At 34.9% G+C, this 26889-nt stretch overlaps 1 protein-coding gene across 3 annotated transcripts in view; it reads left to right on the top strand.

The window, feature by feature from the left end:
• Positions 1–26889, top strand: part of EEA1 (early endosome antigen 1) — a 193649-nt gene that overhangs the window by 59244 nt on the left and 107516 nt on the right. For 2 of the 3 annotated variants that reach the window (XM_077111593.1, XM_077111592.1), the window contains exons 3-4: positions 6197–6322; positions 19549–19676. In XM_077111593.1, coding sequence (XP_076967708.1) covers positions 6197–6322; positions 19549–19676 — 254 coding nt within the window. The remainder of the gene's footprint in view (positions 1–6196; positions 6323–19548; positions 19677–26889) is intronic. The other variant, XM_077111594.1, reaches the window with a different exon arrangement.

The raw sequence follows: 26889 nt of genomic DNA, 5'->3' as shown, positions 1-26889 counted from the left end.
GTATGAACTCATATATTTATTTTATACTTTGGGTTGTAGTCTAATACCACAGTATTTTGTTGCTCAGGTATTTCCAGTTTTGGCCTTTGGAAGCTCTTTCTGGTTGGCTCATGTGTCCCTTTAACATCTTCTCCCCCTCCCCATCCCTGTATTTTTTTTGAGAATTTCTTTGCTTTCTAGCACTACAGTATGCTTCAAGTTCATCTTTAATTTTTGCTGCCCTAGACCTAAAATCAGCCATTTTTTTAAGGAGCTCTAGTTCCTTTTATTGAAGTATGGTATTTGAAACCAAGACTGGGTTGCTTGGTGTGTTCACTGTATTGGAATGTCATTGCCCCTAGTCCCTTTCTGCAGACACAGCAAAGAAATATCTGTGTGTGTACTAATCTGTGTATACACACATATCTATAAATATTTCTATATGTAACTATTTTTTATCTCTGGTAGACTGGACATATGTTTATACTGATATCTCCAACTCCAGTCCATTACCACATGGATCATTCTAGCCCTTTCCCCTTGCTTATGTATAACTTTTGCTACAACAATGAGAAACCTGGCTCCTATTGCTGCCATCCATTTACTTAAGTATTCATTAGTGCATTTACTTCTAGTGCAATTACTGTTACATTTGAGTTAAAGCTATCATATTATAATGCACGTTCTGATTTTTCCATGCATTCTGTATTGCCTTTCTCTTCCTTCTTTCATGTATTTGGATTGATTTAGAATTTTTATTCCATTTCCCCCTACATAAACATAAAAAGTATACAAATGCTTATTTATTATTCTTTTAATGGTTGAACTAAATATTACACTACACATTCTTGACTTATATTCATCTAATATTAATTGGTACTTTTATTTTTCCCAAACAAGGCAAGAATCTTAGAACAATTACATTTCAATTATCTCTGTTCCAACATATGTGCTATAGTTGTTGGCCATTTAGTTCTCTGTATATTTTGAAGCCCAAAATGTTATTACTGTTTTTTATGCTGTTAATATAAATTTTAAATTTGTACATGTTAAATTACATTTACATTGCAAGGAATTTGTCATTTCATTTTTAAGGTATCAAATTTCTTGGCATAAGTGTCTATAGGATCTTGTTTAATTTGTTACAGCTTACAGAATGTAATATATCAGAAATGGAATGGCTTTTAAAAAGGGAATTGATTATATTACAAGTTTACAGTTCTAAGGCATGAGAAAGTCCAAACTAAGGCACCCAGGGAAAGATACCTTGACTCAAGAAAGGGCCGATGACGCTTGGGGTTTCTCTTTCAGCTGGGAAGGCGCATAGCAATGTCTGTTAGCTTTCTTTTCTGCTTTCTTCAAACAGCTTCTCCAAGGGCATTTCCTTCCTACATCTCCAAAGGTCTCTGGCTGTGTGGATTCTAAAACTTTTTCTAAAATGGTTCCCTTTTAACAGACTTCAGTAAGCAATCACACTTTGAATGGGTGGAGACACATCTCCATGGAAACCACCTAATCAAAGGTCCCACCCACTATTGGGTGTGTTAACATCTTGATGGAAACAACTTAATGAAAAAAAAATCCCACCCAGCGATACTGAAACAGGATTAAAGAACATGGCTTTTCTAGGGTATACAATAGTTTCAAACCAGCACAGATCTGTAGTGATATCCCATGATATTGGTAATTTAAATCTTTTCCCTTCTTTTTTCTTGGTTGTACTTTTTAGGGGTTTAAAACCATTTAATAATCTTTTAAAGAACCAATTTTTGGTTTTGTTTATTTTTTCTATTTTTTGCCTCTTTTTTGGCTTTTTTGATTTCTGCTTTCAATTTTCTCTATCTACTTACTTTGGCTTTAGTTTGCTCTTCTTTTTCCAGATTCTTTAGATGGGAACTTAGATATCTAATATGTGTTTTAAATGTAATACTTTCAAAATGAATTTTTTTCCTTCTCCCTTTTCTTCCTAACAACCAGTGTGCTTTTCCTTCAGCTATCTCCATTTTGGAAAATTTTGGATGTTGCAGCTAAGAATTTAGGAATGAACTTTATTCTTCTATTCCCTCACCTGCCATATTCAGTATGTGAATATTGTCTATTCACTTTAACCCCTGAATATATTTTGAATCCATCCCTTTCTTTCTGTTTTCACTACCACATCATCTCTCATCTAAGCTTTTATAGGAACTTTCTACTTTTATTACTTCAAAGTCCTCCAGAAAGCTACCATAAGGATCCCAATTTACTCCTCTGATTAAGATCTTTCAGTGGCTTTTCTTTGCGTAAAATAAATTGACACATCACGTTACCATGATATATAAGCTCCTGCATGTGCTCTGCCTACATACCAAATCTTATTTCATTTTAGTCTCCCCTGTTCTTTGGACTTGGACCACTCTGGCCTTCATTTTGTTCCTTAAACAAAAAGACTCTAGTTCAAAATTTTTTTACTTATTCTCTCTGCTTGGAACAATCTTCCTTGGCTCTTTGAATGGCTGGTTCCTTTCTTTAAAAATCCTTTAAGTTTCAGTTTAAGTATTACCTGAGAGAAGCTTTTCTATTCAAAGTACTTCAGCAATAATTTCAGTCCATTCTTATTGGCACTCTTTTAGATTAGACTACCACTTATCCATTAACTCTCCCATAGATTATTTTCACACTCCTCCTTTTCTTCTTTTTCCCCTGTGTTACCCTTTCCCCACTGGAATCTGTCCTTTAAATATATAGCCAGGATTTGATCAGGCCATTTTTCTGATTAAAACTCAGGTTAATAACTTCCAGTTATTATTAGAATAAGATCCAAACTCCTTAATACATTCAGGAAGATTTTTTTTTTTTAATCTGATTCCTGTTTACCTCTTCAGCTTAATTTCTCCTCAGAGGCCTCTTCTATGTCCTCTGATCCAGATGTATTGAACTTCTGCTTTAATGGTGTGCCAAGTTTTTTTCTTATTTGGGTTTTTGCATATGTCAATCCATGTATCTTACCTGCTTTTTCTTTTATTTTTTTGCTTAGTTAGTATCTGATTATTCTTTGTCTCATCTTAGATACTACTTTTTCCATTAAACTTTCCTTTTCTCACATCTGGAATAGATGCTTCTTCCATGTGCTTCTTGGAACAGTATTTACTATCCCTTTGGTAATGATTGTTACTCTTGAGATTCACTCAAATCAAATATTTATTATGTGGCAAATGCTTACCTGGACACTGAAGATGCAGTAGTTAATAAAATAGTAAAAAACTTCATCCTGGGGAATCTTACATTATAATGGGTAGAAACAAGCAAAAAACAAAACATAATACAAATGTATAGTGGTAGACAGTTTATTGAGAAAAATAAAGCAGGAAAAGGGGGATAGAAAGTGTTTGGGTAGTTGCAATTTAAATAGGGTTGTCATGGGAGGCTTCTCTGAGAAGGGGACAGCTCAAAAAGACCTGAAGAAAGTGAGGAAATGAGTTTTGTGTATTTCTGGAGCAAGTATATTCCTAGCTTATGAAACAACAAGTGGAAAGTCTTTTGAGGCAGGAGCATACCTGGCATGTTGATCTAGGAGGCCATAGTGGCTCCAGTACAGTGAATAAGGGGAGACTCAGTCAGAGAGGTAATCAGGCCCACTTCATGTAGGGCTCATAAACTATTGTACAGACTAGTTTTTATTCTTAGCAAGATGGGAAGCCATTGGACAGTTTGGAGCAAGGGCATGACAAAATTTAATATACAATTTTATGGACTCCACTTTGGTCACTGTGTTGAAAATAGACTGTTAGTGGAGTGTGCTGGTTTAAAAGGATTTATGGACCCTAGAAAAGCCATGTTTTAATCTAAATCCCATTTCATAAAGGTAGAAAAATCCCTATTCAATACTATATATTTGAAACTGTAATCAGATCATCTCCTTGGGGATGTGATTTAATCAAGGGTGGTTGTTAAACTGGATTAGGTGACAACATGTTTCCACCCATTTGGGTGGGTCTTGATTAGTTTCTGGAGTCCTATAAAAGAGGAAACATTTTGGAGATAGAAGGAGGTTCTGAGAGAGCAGAGAACAATGCAGCCATGAGAAGCAGAGTCTACCAGCCAGCGACCTTTGGAGATGAAGAAGGAAAATGCCTCCAAGGGGCTTCATGAAACAGGAAGCCAGGAGAAGAAGATAGCAGATGACACCGTGTTTGCCATGTGCCCTTCCAGATGAGAGAGAAGAACCCTAACCGTGTTCATCATGTGCCTCTCCAGATGAGAGAGAAACTCTGACTGTGTTCGCCATGTGCCCTTCCACTTGAGAAAGAAACCCTGAACTTCATCAGCCTTCTTAAATCAAGGTGTCTTTCCCTGGATGCCTGTGATTGAACATTTCTATAGACTTGTTTTAATTGGGACATTATTTCGGCCTTAGAACTGTAAACTAGCAACTTATTAAATTCCCCTTTTTAAAAGTTATTCTGTTTTTGGTATATTGCATTCTGGCAGCTAGCAAACTAGAACATGGGGTAAGGGCAGGAGCAAGCAGGCTGTTAAGGAGGCTATTGCAGTGGTCCATGTGTGATGTGATGGTGGCTTGGATCAGAGTGGTAACAGAGGAGGTTCTGAGAAATAGATGGATTCTGGATACATTTTGAAGGTAGAGCCAATAGGATATTTTGATTAGTGTGAAATGTAATTATCTTTTATTTCCTGACTTTTCTGACCTATAAGCTTCTTAAGATGGGGATTTTGCCTTGTTTACCCCTGTGTTCTCAACACATAGTGTAATGGCTGGAACCTACTAATCATATTCAGTAAATATTTTTTGAATGAATGAATGAATTATTGGACATTGTATGTAGAAATGTCTAGACAAGAAACAAAATTAAAGTGAAAGGCAGCATGAAGCTCTGGTGGCAAAAATGCAATGATGCCTTCTTTTAAAGGAGTGTATTCTAGTACCAACACATGGAATTGAAGTTGGTTGAGAGACAAACAAACAAATGAAAAAAGAATTCATATTCCTCACTTTCATCCCCTGGCTAATCTCCTTTGAGGGTTGTTAACAAAAGGAATAATGATAGCTAACATTTATTGAATCTTTATTTGTATTGGGCATTATAAATAGCGCTTTGCCTGTTTTATTTCATTTAATGTCTTAAGACCCATGTGAAGTAGGTGTTACTGTTACTCTATTTAACAGATGAGGACACTGAAGGCTGCACACCTAGTAAGAGTGGTGTGTCCAGGATTCAAGCCGAAGCCTAGCTTTTAACCACCATCCTGTATTGCCTCGCACTTTGGAACTTTGTTTGCAGTCTCCGCCTCCTTCCTTGCTGTTATCCTAAATGACTTTAGTGATCTGAGAACATCTTCACCAGCTAGTTCCTTAATATTGTCAATGTTGATTCATCTTTTTTTTACCCCTCTTCTAATTAATCAAGCCAATGGCTTTGTCAGACAGAATAGTTTTACTAGAAATCGTGAAGTTCTGTCTCCAGATTCTTTACCATAACTACCTAGTCTCCTAGCAGCTCTTTTTCATATTTTCTGTATGTAAGTTCTTTGGTCTTGCTGAGTATTCCAGTGTTTAAATTTCCTATATATTTTTTCTTATCTCTCAGTCCTTTCCTGGGTTTTCTTCTCTAACCTTACATCTAAGGACAGTTAATATTTGCTGAACATTTAGAATGTCTTAGGCACTCTAGTAAGCATTTTATGTACATAATTACCTCCAAAAGAATAGGTGCTAATATCAGTTCCATTTTGGAGACGAGGAAACTGAACAGGAAAAAAAGTACCTCCTTTAAAACTTCCAGTTTTATAGTTAGCACTGGTTGAGACTTGCATTGTACGACTTCTTTTTTTGTGAACATTTATCACATGGAGGTATTTGGTACCCCTGCCAGTAGTTGATTATCTAAGATAAAAATTATCTTGCTCATAATAGCTCTCAGATAAGTAAGGATAAAATGTCATAAACAAAAAGAAAAAAAATATTCTAACCAGAACAACTAACTTAGTACCATAATAAAAAAACTTCAAATAAATGGAAATTTACAGAAGTTTGAAAACTAATTTTAAAAATCTTAATTTGTATAGCTATTTTACTTTTGTACAAATACCACTTGAAAATCTCCCTTACTTATACTGAAAATCAACTAGATAGACTCATTTTTTGGTCTATTTTCATTGTTTATGCTTTGTTTTATAATTTTTTTATGATATCCTCCTAAAAGTTGTTATTTCACAGGGCTTCATCTGTCCGTTATGTATGAAAAGATGTATAACTGCTATTGATTTGTCGGAGCATTACCAGAAAGTACACGCTGAAAATGAAGCAAGAGGACAGAAACTTCTTAATGATTCCAGTGTTACTGTGGGTCCTGTATTTTTTTGTTTTAGTAGCTTGATTATGGGTTGCTTGAAATACTTTGTTTTTCCTTGCCTCAGTGTTGCTTAACTTTTTATCCTAGCAGGGAATGTCGATTTCTTTAATTATGCATGCTTTAAGGAAAGTTCCATGAGGAAAAAGGCTCTTGGGAAGTGTGCTTGGTTTCTCTTACTATCTGCAGCTTTTCGTGAATTTGAAAATACATATAAAAGTTTGTTTATGTTTTTGCATAAATTTGGTCAGAATTTGAAATATAAAGTGAATGATAATCTCTTATTTCAACATTTGTAACTTACGTCTTTATTATTTAATGTTTTATTAATGGAATGTATTAAAATGCTTTAGGTTAAAATGCTTTGTTCTTAATATAGAAAGATGCTTTGTTCTTAATATAGAAAGAGGACTTTGCATATGGCGTGATCCTGTCCTTATCTGGGAAATTACACAAAAGTGTCTCTGTCTTTGGTTTGAATCCCCAGACCTAGAGAAGTGAAGAAAGATGTATTAGTAACTGTGTTAGTGTCCCATCAGTAACAGTGGATCTCAGCAATCTAAGAGTGGGAGATGAGTGAGTAAGGGAAAGTATTGCCAATTTTTAGGTTAGAAAAGGTTTTTAGATAAGGCTGATACATCTCTTTCCCTTGAAAATCAGTGTGATATTCTAAAAACAGAACCATAGCTCTTTTGATTTTATTACAAATCTTATAAAAGAATGAAACCTTTCTTTTTTTTTTTTTTTTTTACGTGGGCAGGCACCAGGAATCAAACCTGGGTCTCTGGCATGGCAGGTGAGAACTCTGCCTGCTGAGCCACCATGGCCTGCCCAAGAATGAAACTTTTTATACCATGAAAGACCAAAAATAAGACTTTTATTTTTTTTTCTCTGAGGCATTTACATAGACAAAAAAACTATCCCACAAGCATTCACCTACTTATCATCTTAGAGTAACTATTAGGTGCTACCAGCATTTTGGTAGGTGAAGGAGATAAAAAGAAGAAGATCTGATCTCTAGCCTAGGTATTTTTTTTTAGATAGATACTACTTGCTTGATATGGTGGGAGCCCAAAGAGTACAATGGTTAATTCAACCTGAGGGGAACTCAAGAAAAACTTTACAGGTGAGCAGTTGAACCAGACATCCTTCACATTGGTGCGGGGAAATTGGTGCATATAGGTGGACATGAATTAAACTAGTGGGAACAGTGTGAACAAAGGTACAGAGGCATAAAAGAGTTCTTTGAAATCTGCATAGCATTTTACCAGTTGTCTCCCCTCCAGAACATGTGGTTCTGCTTTTCTTCTTTATGGGGTAGCCAAAACCTCTCGCCTAAGTAAGAGCTTTCCTTTTAACTAAAAGAACACTTAATACAACAGTAATACTATAAATGTTTGTAGGTAAGGTAAGTTCTTAGCAGCATTGGATTTGTGAAAGGATTATAGATAAAAATAAACTCTACCAGTGAAGAATTTGTTTTTAATTTAAAATAAATTAAATTTTTTTTTTGAAAGTTGGTGAGAAATTTGGAATGATTTAGGGGAGTAAATGTAGCTGCTACTTTAAGTGTTTTTCTGTTGGTTACTAGTATTTCTCTGGAAGTTGTCTATCTTGCAACCTTAATCTCATTGAAGACAGTTTTGAAAAAATGGAGGAGTCTCTTACTTAACAGAATTGGTCTTACAAAGTCCTTGAACTAAAGACTTTATTCATGGGATATCCCTTAGGCACTCACTCATTGTCAGTTTTAAGTGTTGTGGTTTTAATAAACTTTCTCAATCCATACTTCTAGGCCAGCATTGCTAAAAATAGCATCATGAGAATTTTATGAAATGCTTGTTGAAATACAAAACAGGGTATAGGAAAAACTATAATGTGAGTATATTTGTTAAAGAGGTTCGCCAGAATTAATAAAGTAGAAGACACTCACTCTGTGATTAATTACATCTCTGAGACATTAAGCAAAGGTTTAATATCTGTTTAAGAAGGTGAGGAAGCGCATACATTTTAGAAAAATTTGTTTTCATCAGAACAAAGTGAAGTTTTATTTAAACATGCAAGTTTTAATTTTTAAAAAAATATAACAAACAACAACATTCTTAACATATCATTCTGTTCTACATATATAATCAGTAATTCACAATATCATCACATAGTTGCATATTCATCATGATCATTTCTTAGAACATTTGCATCAATTCAGAAACATGCAAGCTTTAATTACATGGCAAATGTACTTATGTGTGGAACATTTCAATAATTAAATATGTATTACTGACCTTCTAAAGTTTTTCTTCAGGGATGAATCAGTTATTTCTGGAGTATTGACCTGTAATATTCAGAAGCTTTAGAAGCTATAGCATCCCTAACTTATGTGACTTATGTGGTCATTCGCTTTCTGGCATTCTTAGGTATCTAGAGCCCAAACCTGGAAATAAAATAATCAAAAAGCCAAAGTTGTGAAGAATAAATAGCATAATGGGGATGTGGATTTTCAGAGAAACACTATAATTTGCCTTCTAGTAGCAGAAACTGAGAGACAAAAGAGAAATATCAGGTTAAAGAGTATAAGGGTTTAGGTACCCTTGCACTAAAGTCATGCCAACTAGTGTTCTACAACACTAACTAGGCAGGATTTATAGAAAAAATGCCAAATTAAACATAATGTAGTTCCACTATGAAACATGATGATAGATAATAGACGGTTTTGAAGAAAGAATTGCACCAACTCAATTAGTACCCAGACAGTGAGCATTCTCTCATCCAGAAGACAATATCTCTGAAGTCTTTAATGGCAATACTCTGATGTCCAAAGGCATATCGTCAATATTATTGTCTTTGCTCATTTTAGGCATTTCGTAGAGGATCACTGCATTTATTCACCTCTTGTGCCCCTGTCCCTTACTCTGACTTTGTGATCAGAATACACCTAGGAGCCTCTCTTTCATATATGCCACATGACTGTGTTTCATATCTCTTTCTGTATCTTTGTTTGTGCCCTTCCATTTGCTTAGAATGCCTTTCTTTTTTCTGTCCCCACTAAATTCCTACTCATTCTTTAGTACCTAACTCCAATGTCACATACACACATATAAACAAATATATTGTATGTATTTATATGTGTGTATATAGATATATTTTATTTTTGTAAAGCCACAGGCAGTGTTAGATATCTCTTCTCTCCCGTTTTCCATAGTTCTTTATATATGCTTTATTATAGCACGGTTTGGTAATATTTGTCTACATATAAGTGTCCTCAGTACTCATCGAACCTTGATTCTGCCACATAATGTTTGTGTAAATGGTAAATGACGATACACAGATTTTGCATCAGCACCCAATGAAGGACAGAGATTTTAATTTATTTATTTTTAGTTTTTTGCATGTTCAAAGTACTTATTGCTTTGGCCACTGTTTCCCTTTAAAAGTTCCATAATCTGTTAAAACTTTTCTGTTTTTTAGGCAAATTCTGTACTCATTCATAATTTATATAGAGAGAATTAAATTAAGAGTGGTGTTTGGACATCAGACTACTTAGTTCATTAGGAGACTGGTCATGCAGGACCTCCTATACCATGTTGATAAAGGGTTAGTGAAAATAATGAAGAATGTTTAGAAAGATTCCCGTGGCAGCTATATGAAAGATTAGTTGGTGGGAGATGAGACTAGATCTAGGAACATTATTTGGAATGTTTTTGGAGTAGTCTGAGCAAGGTACTGGGTGTCTGGAAAGAGGTAGTTGCAGTGAGGATAGAGGTGAGACGATGAAAAGGGGCAATGTTTAGGCTTAATGTTTACTAATGAGACAGAGGAAGGAGTAATTTAGCATAATTAGGTTTCTAATTTGGGGGAAAGGTAGATATTGGTAAGAAAGAGAGGTTTTAAGAAATGAGTTCAGTTTATACTTGTTGTATTTGAGGTGCTTAATGGATATAGGTGGAGATGTTTAGTATGCTGTTGGATATAATGGATCCAGAAGAGTTGTGGAGAGTTCTTGGCTAGATGTATGTATTTGGGAGTCATTCCAATGTAATGTGGTAGCTGAAACCATTTGCATTCTTATATATTGGGGGGAATATGAGTCACAAGAGGGGAAAGTCAATGAGAGAGCCTTGAGGAACAGTGATCTTTAAGATGATGTTTTGGATTTTATAGAATGAAAAAAGAATGACCATCCCTAAATATGAAAGCTGTGTGCTCTCATAAAACAAAACGTATTTACCTTAGAACCTTTGAAGTCATAATGTGTGTACTTGTTGCTTAAAGTGTAGAAACACAATGAAGTATTCATTCCTCCATTCCAATTTATTTTTGTATTTGTAATAGAGGAGCATTTTAGAATTGTAGTGTCCTTGATGAGAGTAAAACAAGTTTATTTCTTGCTACCTTAAATTAGCAGAATTGTATCTGGTAAATAACTTTATCACATTCTTGCTAATAGTATATCTTTGATTTAATTAATGAGCCTGAATATTATGTAGAATATGAAAGTTCATGCAGAATAGATTGAACAAGGAAATTCTCATAGATTAGTGGGAAAAACTGGGGCTGGAAGAATTTTCATAATTAACATTTGGTTATATATATAATTTTTTTTTCCCAAAGTACTCTTCAACAAGTCGTTACAGGGCAAATCCCAGAGTTTGTCATGGGTTACCATGCCATTATCTCAGATTTTTCCTTCTGGTTATACTTTTTTAAAAGTAAGATTTTTGAGTAGGGCCTCTTCAAAGACCTTGATCACTTTTGTGTGTATTTTTACAATGTGGGAACTACTCCTTTATTATCCATAAAAACTTTTTAGTGCAAATAATTTGAAGAGTAATTTAAATTTGAGAGAGATTTTTGTGATATTTGGGTTAATGAAGCTGAAATAATATAAAATATTTTGACTATTGACTATTTGAAGATCACAGGAATTGAGTAAAGAATTTCCTATAGAACCAACAAACATTTGGGGAGAAAGCTGACTTAGCCTTTGATTTGCTAATTAATTTTCCAGTCAGGTACCCACATAATATAATTTTGATATCATCTGGTTACTCATCATTAATTCAGTTGCATGGAAAGAGGTATTTTTCCTATGTATATATTTTGCTTTCTCAGTTCTTTAAATGCTGAGACTGTATTTTACCACTTTACCACAGACCCATTACAACTTTTGAAATGAGAATCAATAAATATTTATTGAATAAAGTCACTAACAAGTTGGCAGACATCAGAGTTTATTTTAAGGAAGTCACCTTCAAGTGTATCTTACTGAGTTCAGTAGATAGTGTGGGATAGTTGAAGGAACATGGGATTTGTCTAACAGACCTGTGTATGTTCTTGCTCAGTTAGTTTTATGACTTTCTGAAAGTCATTTAACTTTTTTGAGATTCAATTTCCTTTTTTCTAAAATGGAGATAATAATACCAAAAAAAAAAAAAAGGAGTTGTTTGACTTAAATGAGATTATGTAGGGAAAATACCTGGCACATAGAATATGGATTTAATAAATGGTAACTGCTATTATTATTATTATTCCATTTATTCTGTGTCTAACAACTCTCTATACCACTGCTTCTCAATTATATTTATATTTTTTATTTAAGAAAACAAACAGTACACGTAGAACCACCAAAAATGGATATCTTAGTTAGCTTAACCGTAGAAATATTTTAAAAAGTAGCCATATAATCATTGTAAAGCCTGTGTTTGCTCTGTAAGTTTCATAAACAAATTTAAAATGAAGGCAACAAGGAAAAAAATCTACAAATTCAGATAGCAAAGTTCTTAAATTCTAGGTATTAAACATTAACTTAGATAACATCTCAAATATTATTTATGGCAACAACAATAAGAAATACCTTTGAAAAGTTTTATTCACACACCATACAGACCATCAAAGTGTACAGTCAGTGGCTTCAAGTGTATACTCAGAGTTATACATTTATGACCACAGTCTTTTTAAGGACATTTTCAATGCTTCAAAAAGAAAAATACCATATCCCTTTGTACTATTATTATAACTTAGCATTGGTGTGGTCCCTTTGTTACAATTGATTAAAGATTATTACAGTACTACTGTTAACTGTAGTCCATGGTTTGAATTATGGACTATTTCTCCTCTACCACCCTATTATTAGCACCTTGAAGTAGTGATGTTTTTTGTTCTAGGTCTTGGAAGAACATTCTTATATTTAAACTATTAATCACAGTCATCATCCATAACAAGGTTCACTATGTTATACAGTCGCACGTACTATTTTCTTCTGCTAGTAACATACACAACCCCAAACTTCCCCTTTCAACCACAATCCCACCCATAATTCAGTGCCATCAGTTGCTCTCAACAATAATATGCTGCTATCACCTCTATCCCGTTCCAAACATTTACAATCAGCCTTATTAAAAGTTCTGTACAAATTAAGCATCAGCTCCCCATTCTCTACCGCCATTCTATCTCCTCACAACTTGTACTCTAGATTTTAACTCTGAGTTTTCTCATTATAATTAATTTAGTGAGACCATACAATATTTGTCCTACTGTGTCCAATTATTTTACTCAACATAAGATCCTCAAGGTTCATCCCTGTTGTCACAAGAATCAGAGTTCATTCCTTCTTACAGCTGAGTAATATTCTATTGTATGCATACACCACAGTTTGTTTAATCTGCTTGTTGGTGGACGGGCAGTAGGGTTGCTTTTATCTTTTGGCAGTTGAGAATAATGCTGCTATGACCATAGTGTGAAGAAAAACATTTTTTGTCATATTCTAAAACAAAAAGTTTATGAAACACTATTTATCCTAAATACAGATGGTGAACTCCAATATATTCATTGGTAGAGTATTACTTAAAAAGTGCTTATAACTCAATAAGTTGATTTCATGATTCATTGATCAATTTTAGCCCCAAATTGTAAAACAGTGCTCTATACCAGTATCTTTAACATGGTACGCTAGTTTATATTCTTAACAATATAATAGTTCTCGAAATAATTAATATTTTTATATTTTATAGGACTACATATTAATTTTAGGCTTTCATAGTGTTAATCTTAGGTTAGGAAGGAAATTTACTGACTAGAATACTTTTCATCGAAGCCATCTTCCCCTTGTACATCCCATTGTAGACATCTGAGCTGTGTGGAAAGTGAGATTACTTTGCTATATTACCTTTTCCCCTAGTGATCAAAATGCATCATCTTACTTCTTAATTTTTCTTATTAATAGTTTTATGCAGTAGATAGGAACAGATATTATTTTATGAACGGGTTATCTAGAGAGAGGAAAGATGTGAGGCCAGATTTCTTAAATAGTCTGCATTGTAGATTAGATTATATACTCTGGTCATTAATTTATTGAATCTAAAACATGGTTATAAGGATTTTCTTTATATATATATATTTTTAAACATTTTTTTATTGTGAAATACATAGCAGAAATATGATAAATTTCAAAGTACAGTTTAATAAGTAGTTAGAGAGCAAATTTCAAAGTATGGTATAGGTTATAGTTCCACAGTTTTAGGTATTTCCTTCTGGCTGTTCTAATACACTGGAAACTAAAAAGAAGTATCATTATAATGACTCAGTAGTCATAAACATTTGTTAAATTCTGTCTTCTCTGTTATAACTCCTCCCTCTTATCTGATCGTTCTCTGAATCTTCAGGGATATTTATGCAATGACTATTCTAATTTCATGCTGAAAAGGGGTGTCAGCATTATGGAATAGGGGAATGCAACCAGTTGATGTTCTTGGAGAAACTGGTGCCTCTGAGTTTCAGGGCTTCTCTGGCATAGGAACAATCTGAAGGTTTTACGTTTCTGAAAAATAAATTTAGTGAGTGAAACTTTTATGGATCCTCAGGGCCCTGGGTATTCTTTAGAGTTTTCATTAATGCTTTGATTGAGGTTAGCATACTGTGGCAATTTACAATATCTAGCTGAAGCTTGCGGTAGAGTAACCTCCAGGATAGCCTCTCGATTATTTGAAATCTCTTATTCACCGATACCTTATTTTGTTACACTTCTTTCCCTCTTTTGGTCAGGAAGGCATTGCCAGTTCTATGATGCCCAGGCCAGGTTCATCTCTGGGAGTCATCTCCCATGTTGCCAGGGAGATTTACACCCCTGGAAGTCAGGTCCCAACTAGTGGGGAGGATAAGGAGTTTATTAGCAGAGTTGTGCTTAGAGAGAAAGAGGCCACATCTGAGAAACAAAAGAGATTCTCTGGAAGTGACTTTTAGGCGTAATTATAGGTAGGCTGAGCTTCTCTGCTGGAGAAATAAGTTTCATAAGAGCAAGCCTCCAGATTGAGGGCCTGGTCTATTAACTTGGGAGTCCCTCCCTAATGCTTGAGAGAGTATCAAGGATTTCACAGGTGGGGAAATTTAATGGTTCCATATTTCTTCTCTAGTCCCTTCAGAGACTTTACCAATACTTTTCTTTGTATTCATTTTCTCTGCCCAGTGTACTCTGAAATGTATCAGGGTGTTACATTAAGCTATACAGAATTGCAAGATCTCATTCCCTATTCTAGGCTCCATGTGTTTAGGTTGTTTAAATGAACTGGCCACACAGGTTAAGTTAGATTGGATGCTACAGAAAATTTGTTTTGGACAAAACAAACATCTCTTCCTTTGGTCTCACACAGAAGGTGAAATTTTAAAGTACAGACACTGTCATCCTTTACCCTGTATTCTGATTTACCTTAAGTACCAACCAGATCAGCCTCATTCTTATCTCTAATTGAAGTCTGATCTCTTTCTTTTGGCTTCTTTAACTGTTGCTGTATAGAGTAATGTAGACTTTCAGAGCTGCAGAACTCTACCTCAAAGTCTTAGGTGTCACACAGTACCCAAAGTTCTGGGGAAATACCGGGTTATACACAGAGAGCATAGCATCTCAAAATTTAAAAATAACACTTAAAACTGAGAAATAGGGTGGGCCATGGTGTATGTATATATATATATATATATATATATATACACCATAGTTCACCCTTATGCTCATTAGCCGATGTATCTTTGGCCACCTCCATCTGTTGGCTATCATGAATAATGCCTCCATAAACATCAGTGTGAAAATGCCTATTCAATATGGCATTCCTATATTTAGCTACCTGTGGATCTGCTGTGTTACCCTCCAGAGGGGCTCCATTCTGCTGCCTGGCCAACATTCAGTAGGTATACCTTTGTGCTGATTAGAGGCTATTGTGTACCCCAGAAAAGCTGTGTTCTTTTCCCTAGTCTTTTGAGAACAGACTAACTGTGTGGGCAGGAACTTTTTGATTAAGTTATTTCTATGAAGATATGATGTACCAATTGTGGGTGGGACCTCTTTTAATTAGGTGGTTTCCATGGAGATGTGTCTCCACCCATTCAAGGTTAATCTTAAACCACTTATTGGAGTCCCTTAAAAGGGAACTATCTTGGAAAAAGCTCAAAACCAAAACAGACAGAGATATTTGGAGATGTAGAAAGAAAACACCCCCAGTGAAGCTGTTTGAAACCAGAAGCCAAAAGACTGCCAGATGCCAGCCACGTGCCTTTCCAGCTGACAAAGGTGCTCCAGATGCCACTCACTTTCTTGAGTCAAGGTATTATTCTCTGGATGCCCTAGTTTGGACATTTTTATGACTTTATAATTTTAAACTTATAACTTAATAAATCTCCTCTATAAAAGCTAACCCATTTTTGGTGTATTGCATTCTGGCAGCATTAGCAAACTAAAAACAACCCATCTCTCCATATTTTCTCTAGCATTTGAGTCTTTCTGTTTACTTATTTATTTTGAATCTGTAGATTTTGTTGAGATATATTTACATAGCATACATTCTATCCAGAATAAACCATCAGTGTTTCATAGTATCTTAACTTGGTTGTATAATCACTCTCAACTTTAGACAATTTTCATTGTTCCAAAGAAAAAAATAACAGAACACCAAAGAGAAAACCCAAAATACCCTGTAACTCATACCCCTCACTTTCCTGAGAGAAGGTAACCTCTTTTTTTTTTTTGTATGCTATATAGCCCAGTCACATTTCATTATGTAACTCATACCCCTCACCCTCAATTATTTACCCTTCATATTGTTATGGTACTATTGAGTTATTCCTGTTAAATATAGTCCATAGCATGGTATAGGTAGTTTGTCCTATATAACACTCTGTTACTACCTTTTTGTACAAGTGCCTTACCTTTGAAGTAGTTGATGCAAGAACTTATTTGTATTTGTAGTACTAATCAGTGAGATATTTGACTTTAAACATCTCCTTTCAGTCATATTGAATATGGTGCTATTACTTATAATACCACTAATGAACTATGGTCACCTATATGCATTCCCATACATTAAAAAAGTTCAACCTTGTTAACACATCTGTACATTTTAGGTATTCGCTCCTCCTTCTCTAGCTTCTGTCTATCTGTAGGTCCCCTATATTCTACATTTTAAGAATCTGACTTTACGTTTTCTAGGGAGTTCGTATTAATGGAGTCATCCAGTATCTATCCTTTTGTGTCTGGCTTATTTCATTCAGCATTATGTCCTCAGGGTTCATCCATATTGTCATAAGCTTCAGTACCTCATCCCTTCTTACTGCTGCATAATATTCCATTGTATATATATGGCATATTTTGTTTATCCACTCTTCTGTTGATGGACACTTGGATTATTTCCATCATTTGGCAGCTGTGGATAATGTTGCTTTGAACATTGGTGTGCAAGTGTCTGTTCATGAAACTGCTTTCAGATCTTTTGGGTATATACCAAATAGTGGAATTGCCAAGAAATGCAATATTTTGTTTTCTGAGGAATCACCAAAATGTCTTCCACAGTGGCTATACTATTATACATACCCACTAACAGTAGATAAGTGTTCCAGTTTCCTCACATCCTCTCCAACATTTGTAGTTTCCTATTTGTTTAGTGGCAGCCGTTCTTATAGATGTGAGATATCTTATTGGCTTTAATTTGCATTTTCTTAATAGCTAATGAAGATGAACATCTTTTCATGTACTTTTTAGCTATTTGTATTTCTTCTTTGGAAAAATTTATATTCATATCTGTTTCAGTTTGCTAAAGCTGCCAGTATGCAGTATACCAGAAATAGATTAGCTTTTATATAAATGGGATTTATTAAGGTACAAGTTACAATTTCAAGGCTGTGAAAGTATCCAAATTAAGGCACTATCAAGAAGATACTTCTTGGAGGTACAAGGGTAGTGGTAGTTCAGTGGTAGAATTCTTACCTGCCATGTGGGAGACCTAGGTTCGATTCCTATCCATGCAGTTCCCCAAAAAACAAACAAGCAAGCAAAAGAAACAAACAAAAATTCGACAAATAGTGCTGCAACAATGGGATACTCCCATGGGAAGATAATGAAATGTGACCGGGCTATATAGCATACAAAAAAAAAAAAAGAGGTTACCTTCTCTCAGGAAAGTCTGATTGTGTCTGGAGTGTCTCTTTCACATGATAAGGCACACGGCAATATCTGCTATCCTCTCCTGGCTTCTGGGTTCAAATGGCTGTCTCAGTTCCTTCTGCATCTCCAGACGTCTGCTACTTGGTTCCATCCCTCTGCTCTGTGTTGGCTCTGTGCTCTCTCTGTGCTTTCTGCCTTTTATTCTCTTCATAGGGTACTCCAGTAAAAGGATTAAGACCCGCCTTGAATGGGCAGGGTCACATCTCCATGGAAACAACCTAATCAAAGGAGCCCACCCATAATAAGGCTTTACCCACAAGATTGGGTTAAAAGAGCATGGGTTTTATGGGGTACATAACAGTTTTAAACTGGTACAATCTTTTGCTCATTTTATAATTGAGTTGTTTGTTCTTTTGTAGTTGATTTGTAGGATTTCTTTATATGTCTTTGATATCAAGCCCTTATCACATATATGGTTTGCAAGCGTTTTCTCCCATTGAGTTGGGTGCCTCTTCACCTTTTTGACAAAGTCCTTTGAGACACAGAAGCATTTGATTTTGAGGCATTCCCATTTATCTATTTTTTCTTTTGTTGCTTATACTTTGGGTGTAAAGTTTAAGAAGCTACCTCCTATTACTGGGTCTTGAAAATGTTTTCTTATATTTTCTTTTAGTTTTATGGTTCTGGCCCTTATATTTAAGCCTTTGATCTAATTTGAGTTAATTTTTGTATGGGGTGTGAGGTAGGGTCTGCTTTCATTCCTTTGGCTATGGATATCTATCTGTCCCAGCCCCATATATTGAAGACACTGTTCTGTCCCAGTTCAGTGGATTTGAGGGCCTTGTTGAAAATCAGTTGACCAAAGATCTGGGAATCTATTTCTGAACTCTCAATTTGATTCTGTTGATCAATATGTCTGTCTTTGTTCCAGTACCATACTGTTTTGACAAGTATGGCTTTATAATAAGCTTTAAAGTCAAGAAGTGTAAATCCTCCCAGTTCTTCTTTTTAAGGATGTTTTTGGCGATTTGAGGCTAAATTTAGTAACTAATTTTTCCAGGTCTGCAGAGTAGATTGTTGAATTTTTGATTTCTATAGCACTGAATCTGTAGATCAATTTGGGTATAATTGACATCTTAACAACATTTAACCTCCCTTTCCATGAATGCAGAATATCTTTCTACCTATTTAGGTCTTCTTTGATTTCTTTTAGCAGAGTTTTGTAGTTTTTTTGTGTAGAAGTCCTTAATAGCCTTGGTTTATTCCTGTATACTGGATTCTTTTAATTGCTGTTGTAAATGGATTTTTTTTAAAATAGCTTCCTCAGTTGGGTTATTAATAGTGTATAGAAATATTACTGATTTTTGTGCATTAATTTTATATTCTGTCACTTCACTGAATTTATTAACTCAAGTAGTTTTCTTGTAGATTTCTCAGTATTTTTCTCATGTAGAATCATGTCATCTGCAAATAATGAAAGTTTTACTACTTTCTTTCTGATTTGGATGCCTTTTATTTCTTTTTCTTGCCTAATTTCTCTAGATAGAACTTCTAACACAGTGTTGAATAGTTGTAGTGACAGTGGTCATCCTTTGTGTTTTATATTTTGTAAACTTTAATCTGAATAGTCACTGAAGTACTTTTGTGCAATATCAGAAATTGGGGCTAACACCATAATTATAATTGACCTAATGGCACTATTGATGTGACTAAGACATTTGACTTTATTTCATAGTATGCAAATTGTTATTTTGCAGTGTTAAATAGCATTTTGAAGTCTTTGTCTGCCCCTTTCTATAGGGCTTCATATGTCCTCAGTGTATGAAATCTCTTGGATCTGCTGATGAACTTTTCAAACACTATCAGGCTGTTCATGATGCTGACAATGATTCCAGTCCTGGCGGAGAGGCTGATCTTGCTCTGAAGCGGTACAGTATAGTAATTTTGAAGTATAATGCTGTTATGGAATTGTCTGTGTGGTATCACTGTTTGATCATGAATATTAGGTTTGTGAAAATAGATTTTTAAGTATTATTTAAATCTGTCCTTGTTTAGCATGGTCTTCCTCCTTTATTGTTGTAACCTATTCAATCTTTGAACAGCAATTATATATACCAGCATTTACAACATGGTGCAAAGGTTATGTTTTTAATAAATATTATGTGTTATTGAAAGAAGGTTATATTATGTTTAACGTATTCTATTTCATAAAGAATGACATACTTTGTTTAGAAGATTCTATAATGAGTAATCAATTTAGCTGAGAATTAAAATTTAGTATATAATTTAAAAATTACATTTATAAGCATGCATATAATAATAAATACCCGTATACATTGTGCATCTTGTTAGTTTTTTAGCCAAATAGTTTTGAGAATTAAAATTAAACAAAAATATAATTAGCTAGAAGAGTATTCAGCAATATAACTTTGCTTTTCTTCTGCTATTGCTGAGAACTCTTGTCTTTTACTTGCATTAAGGAATAAAACTTGATTTTATTGTACTTGCAAACAAAAAATTTTAAGCTTTCCTTAAAAAAAAAGGTTATTCAGCTGTTAGATAAAGAACACCACATAAAGTACAGGTATTCTGATCATACAACTTTGTGATTGATAGATAATGTAGGAATATAAAATATGATTGCGTTTTACTTTTAATGTATGTGGGAAAACCAGTGTTTTCAGGAAGGATGAATTTTCTTTTATATGACTATTAATGCTCCTCCATATTTTTATGTATGAGTTAATAATTTGGGCACTATTCTTTTGTCGTTTGTTAGGGATTAGATGTAATACATAGTCTGTTATTATTACAAATATATTTATATTTAATATCTTAATTTAGTAGAGTTATTTCAGCTATGAATTAGACAAAACTCAACAAATGAACTTGCAATATAAGCGCATCCACTATTTACCCTTATTCTTGCTTCTTAGCTTTTCATTTATTATTTAGCTCAATAAAACCTGGCTTCTGCCTCACGTTTTTCCTGAAATTGCTCCTTCAAAGGGCAATAGTAACGGATTATTTTCAGGTCTTATTTTAGCTGTGTTTCTGCTATCTATTATTACTGTGTAACAAACCACCCAAAATCCAGTATTTTAAAACTATGACATTTTATTACTTCTCATGATTATTTGGGTAGATTGGATGGTTTTTCTGCTTTAAGTGCTGTTTTATTGGAATACTAGGAAGGCTGAAAGGTCCAAAATGGCTTTATATCCATGGCTGGGAGCTGATGTTGGATGGTGGCTGGGAGCTCAGCTGGGGCTGTCAGGAGTCTCAGAGCACTTTCATCTGGGCTACCAGACTTCCTCACAGATGAATAGTTGAGTTCCAAGAAAGAGCATTCCATGATGCAAGAAGTAAAAGTTTCCAGTCTTATTAGGGCCTGGATTCAAAAGTGTCATAGTATCATTTCTGTCACATTCTGTTGGTCAAAGATGTCACTGGCAACGTAGATTCAAGAGACCAAGAAATACACTTTACCTTTTGAGGGAGGAGTGACTTTTGTTTATAGAAAGGAAAGGACTTGGTGCAGCCATCTTTGTAGACTATCTACCATACCCACTCTGTAAAGTTTGGTTCTGCTGACTCTGTTTCATTCCATTCTTGGCTTCTGGACAATATACCATGTGAGCATTCCTTCTTATTATTTATTTTATTTTATTTTTTGTGCTCATCTTCCTCTATATAACCTGCCTCGATAGTATCTATGTCTGTGACTTCCCCAAATTACATCTCCAATCTAGAATTCTCTCAAGAATTGTCTACTATGTGTCTTCCCTTGGTTGTTCCAAAGGCACCTCACAGTTAACATTTTAAAATCAGATTTTATTACATATAGTTGTTTTTTTTCTCATGGGCAGGCACTGGGAATCAAACCTGGGTCTCCAGCATGACAGGCAAGAACTCTGCCTGCTGAGCTACCGTGGTCCGCCCTACATATACTTCTAAATATCTTTCCTTACAGTAAATTTTTGAACATTTTCGTTACTCCAAAAAAATAAAAATAAGAATAAAAATAAAAATGAATACCCCAAACATCCCATACAACTTATCCCCTGCTCCAAGGGGAGGGGGCTCATCTGTCTATACACTGAATAAAGGGACTGCCAGCAATAAGCTTTTCACAATCACATGGTCACAGTGTAAAGGCTATATAGTGGGCGGGCCACTGTGGCTCAGTGGCAGAGTTCTTGTCTGTTATTCTGGAGACCAAGGCTACTGGATTACAGTTCAACAGTTTCAGATATTTCCTTTAGCTATTCTAATACACTAAAAACTAAAGAGGAATATCTATATAATGCTTAAGAATAATCTCCAGAATGACCTTCTCGACTCTATTTGAAATTTCTCAACAACTGAAACTTTATTTTCGTTCATTTCTCTTCCCCCTTTTGGTCAAGAAAGCTTTCTCAATTCCATGCTGCCTGGTCCAGGCTCATCCCCAGAAGTCAAGTCCTGTGTTGCCAGGTAGATTTATACCCCTGGGAGTCATATCCCATGTAGAAGGGAATGCAGCGAGTTTACCTGAAGAGATTCTGCCTCCAATTGATTATCTAAACTGCTGCCAGAGTCATACTCTCAAAATGCAAATTTGATTGTTGTTACCCTAAATAATACATTCTAATAGTTTCTTATTGCTTACCAATTATTTCCTGTGCTTCTAGCTTATCTTTTATTGTATCTCCTCTTCTCGTCCTTCTGTACTTCTCCATTCTCTGACAATCATTTTCTGCTCCTCTATAACACATTGGATAAAATGTGACTTTGGGCAGGATATGTCTTCAGATCAAAAGCCCACATAACTTGGGTAGATAATGAAGCCTTTTTGCCTTAATGCTCTCTTTTCATCAGTTTATATTTGAATTTCATCAATATCAATCAGGTGTATGCACAAATAACATGTATATTGTACAAAATTCAAATGTTTCCAAAGTTACATGGTGAAAATTGTAATTCCACCCTTTACCATATCCACTCACTTCTTGTCATCAGTTCCAGATATTATCTGTGCATAATAAGCATATGCTTAAATCTATGTTAATATTAACAAATAAATATATAAATATGTGAAATTGCAAAAAAGGTAGTAGTTCTACATTGTCTTGCACCTTTTGTTTCTCTGTGTATCTTAAGGATTATTTCATATCATTTTCCTGTTGATGGGCATATAAGATATTTCTAATGTTTTGTAATTACAAATTATGTTGTGAATATGTGACATATGACCTTGTGTATATATCATTTGCACATGTTTTATCTGCGTGGTGGTTAGGTTCAGGTGTCAACTTGGCTAGGTGCAGGTGCCTAGTTCTGTTGCTGTAGACATGAGCCAATGTCATGTGAATCTCATCTGTCGCTGATTACATCTGTGGTTGGCTAGGGAGAGTGTCCGCTGCAATGCATTATGTTTGATTTAATTGGCTGGATGCTTGAATGAAAGAGCTCAACGCAGCACAGCCCAAACAACTCAGCCTACCTCATCTTAGCACTTGCAGCTCAGCCCAGACCTTTGGAGATGCAGAAAGGAAGCACCCCGGGAAATGTGTTGAAACCCAGAAGCCTCAAGAAAAGGCCAGTAGAGATCACCCTGTGCCTTCCCATGTAAGAGAGAACCTCAGATGAAAAAGTTAGCTGTCTTTCTTCTGAAGAACGATACGTTTTTAACTAAATAAATTCCCTTTTATTAAAAACCAGTCCATCGCCAGTGTGTTGCATTCTGGCAACTTTGGCAAACTAGAACAATCTGTAAGTTGTAGTTACAATATATAGAGCCTATGTTTTTTCCTAAACTATTTGAAAGTTGCTTACATTTTGCTCCACACCCATAAACTTCAGTGTGCATTTTTTACAAACAAGGGCGTTTTCTTCCATTACCTCATTACAACAAACAAAATCAGGAAATAATATTATATTGCTATCTAAATAGCAGATCCCATTCAAGTTTCTTTAGTTGTCCATAGCTTTTTTTTAAACACAAGTTAATAAAATCCTTTATTTGCAAAGTGCCCTGCAGTACTTTATTTTTTTATAATTCATGAAAGAACATTTTTATATTTATGCTATTAACCATAGTTCATCATCTGCAACAGGGTTCACTGTGGTATAGAGTCCCATGTTTTATCGTATATCTTTCCTTCTGGTAATATACACAACCTAAAACTTCCTCTTTCAATCATATTGACCAACATACAACAGCCCTGTTAATTACTCATAGAAATTTGTTTCTATCACCACAGTTCATCCCAAATGTTTGCAATCAACCTAAATAGAAATTCTGCACAAATTAAGCATCAGTTCCCTTTTCTCTACCTGCATTCTATTGTACCTGAATTCAGGATTCTAAGTCTATGAGTTTGTTTATTACAGTTAGTTTGTATCTGTGAGATCATACAACAATTGTCCTTTTGTGTCTGGCTTATTTTACTCAACAAGATGTCCTCAAGATTCATCCATTTTTGTTGCATGCATCAGTACTTCGTTCCTTCTTACCACTGAATAATATTCTATCATGAATATACCAAATTTTGTGTTTCCATTCATAACTTGATGGACAACTTGAGTTACTTCCATCTTTAGGCAACTGTGAATAGTGCTGCTGTGAACACCAGTGTGCGAATGTCTGTTTGCATCCCTCCTTTTAGTTCTTCTGGTTATATACTTAGCAGTGAAATTGCCAGATCCTATGCAGTTCTATGCTTAGCTTCGTGAGGAAATGCAAAGTGTCTTCCACAGTGACTGTGCCACTTTACATTCCACCAGCAGTGATTGAGTGTTCCTATTTCTTTGCATCCTCTCCAGTACTCGTTTTCTGTTTTTTTAATAGTGGCCATTAGTCTAGGAGGTGTGAAATGATATCTTGTGGTTTTGATTCACATTTCCCTGATAGCTAGTGATGGTGAACATCTTTCCATGTACTTTTTTTAGCCATTTGTATTTTCTCTTTGGAAAGATGTCTTTTCAGATCTTTTGCCCATATTTTAATTGGGTTGTTTGTCTTTGCATTGTTGAGTTATAGGATTTCTTTATATACTCTACATCTTAAAGCCTTTTCGAATATGTAGTTTCTAAATATTTTCTCCTGTTGTGAAGGATGCTTTTTCACTTTTTTGGCAAAGTCCCTTGAAGCACTTTAATTTTGAGGAGGTCCCATTTATCTGGTTCTTCTCTGATTGCTTGTGTTTTGGGGTATAAAGTCTAAGAAACTATTGCCTACCACAAAATCTTGAGGATGCTTCCCTACATCTTCTTCCAGGAGTTTTTTTGGTACTAGCTCTTATATTTAGGTCCTTTATCCATTTTGGGTTAATTTTTATATAAGGTGTGGGATATAAGGGTCCTCCTTCATTCTTTTGGAAATGGATGTCCAGTTCTCCCAGCACTATTTGTTGAAGAAACTATTCTGCCCCAGTTGAGTGAACTTAAAGCCTTGTCAAGTATTAATTGGCCGTAGATATAAGGGTCTATTTCTGAACTCTCAATTTGATTCCATTGGTCGATATATTTATCTTTATGCCAGTACCATACTGTTTTGACCACTATAGCTTTATAATGTGCTTTAAAGTCAGGAGGTGACTTGGTTCTTCTTTTTCAAGATATGTTTCTGATTCAAATACATTTGATAATTGGCATTTCCATTTCTGTAAAATAGGCTATTGGAATTTTGATTGGGAGTGCATAGGATCTGTAAATCAACTTGGGTAGAACTGACATCTTTATGATATTTAGTCTTCTAATCCAAAAACGTGGAATGTCCTTCCATTTATTTAGGTCTTCTTCAATTTCTTTTAGAAATGTTCTGTAGTTTTCTGTCTATAAGTCCTTTACATCCTCAGTTAAATTTATTCCTAGATATCTGATTCTTTTAGTTGCTATTGTAAATGGATTTTTTCTTTATTTCCTCCTCAGATTACTCATTACTAGTGAATAGAAACACTGTGATTTTTTTGAGTCTTGATTTTGTATTCCTTCACTTTGCTGAACTTGTTTATTAGCTCTGAAAGCTTTGTTGTAGATTTTTTTTTTGACTTTCCATATATAGGATTATATCATCTGCAAATAATGAAAGTTTGACTTCTTTATTTCCAGTTTGGGTTCTGTGTTGGTTTGTTAATGCTGCCAGAATGCAATATACCAGAAGTGAATCAGCTTTTATGAAGGGGATTTGTACTGTTGCAAATTTACAGTTCCAAGGCTATAAAATGTCCTAATTAAGGCATCCAGAGACAGGTACCTTGACTCAAGATAAGCTGATCTGGGAAGGCATATGTCTGGGTCTGTGGGTTTCTAGGCTTCCAGTTTTAAACAGCTTCCCCTGGGGCTGTAGCTAGAACTTCTAGCAAAATGTTGAATCACAGTGGTGACAGTGCGCATCCTTGTCTTGTGCAGATCTTAGAGGGAAGGCTTTCAATCTCTCATCATTGTGTGTGATGTTAGCTGTGGCTTTTTCGTATATGCACTTTATCGTAATGAGGAAGTTTCCTTCTATTCCTGTCCTTTGAAATTTTTCAATGAGAAAGGATGCTGATTTTTGTCAAATGTCTTTCTGCATCAATCAAGATGATCATGTATTTTTTCCCCTTTGATTTACTGATGTGGTGTATTACATTAATTGTTTCGTTGTGTTGAGCAACCTTTGCATACCTGGGGAAAAACCCACTTGATGTGTGTATAATTCTTTAATGTGCTGTTGGATTAAACTTCTAAGTATTTTGTTGAGGAGTTTTGCATCTATATTCATTACAGAGAAATTGGACTGTAGTTTTCTTTTCTTGAAATATCTCTATCTGATTTTGATGGTAGGGTGATGTTGGCTTCATAGAATGAGTTAGAGTTCCTTCCACTTGATCTCTTGGAAGAGTTTGGGCAAGATTGGAATTAATTCTTCTGAAATTGATTGTTAAAATTCACCTATGAAGCCATCTGGTTCTGGACCTTTTTTTTTGTTGGGAGGTTTTGATGACTGATTCAGTCTGGTCTGTTGATGTCTTCTACTTCTTCTAGAAACAATGTAGGTTGTTCATGTGTTTTTAGGAATTTTTCCATTTCATCTAAGTTGTTTAACATGTTAGCATACAGTTGTTCATAGTACATCATATCATTCTTTTTACTTCTGTGTGGTCAGTGTAATGCCCC

The sequence above is a fragment of the Tamandua tetradactyla genome, chromosome 7 (assembly GCF_023851605.1).
Source record: "Tamandua tetradactyla isolate mTamTet1 chromosome 7, mTamTet1.pri, whole genome shotgun sequence".
Taxonomy (NCBI): domain Eukaryota; kingdom Metazoa; phylum Chordata; class Mammalia; order Pilosa; family Myrmecophagidae; genus Tamandua; species Tamandua tetradactyla.
The sequence above is the reverse complement of the archived record's forward strand: the minus strand, read 5'-3'. Positions and strand labels throughout refer to the sequence as shown.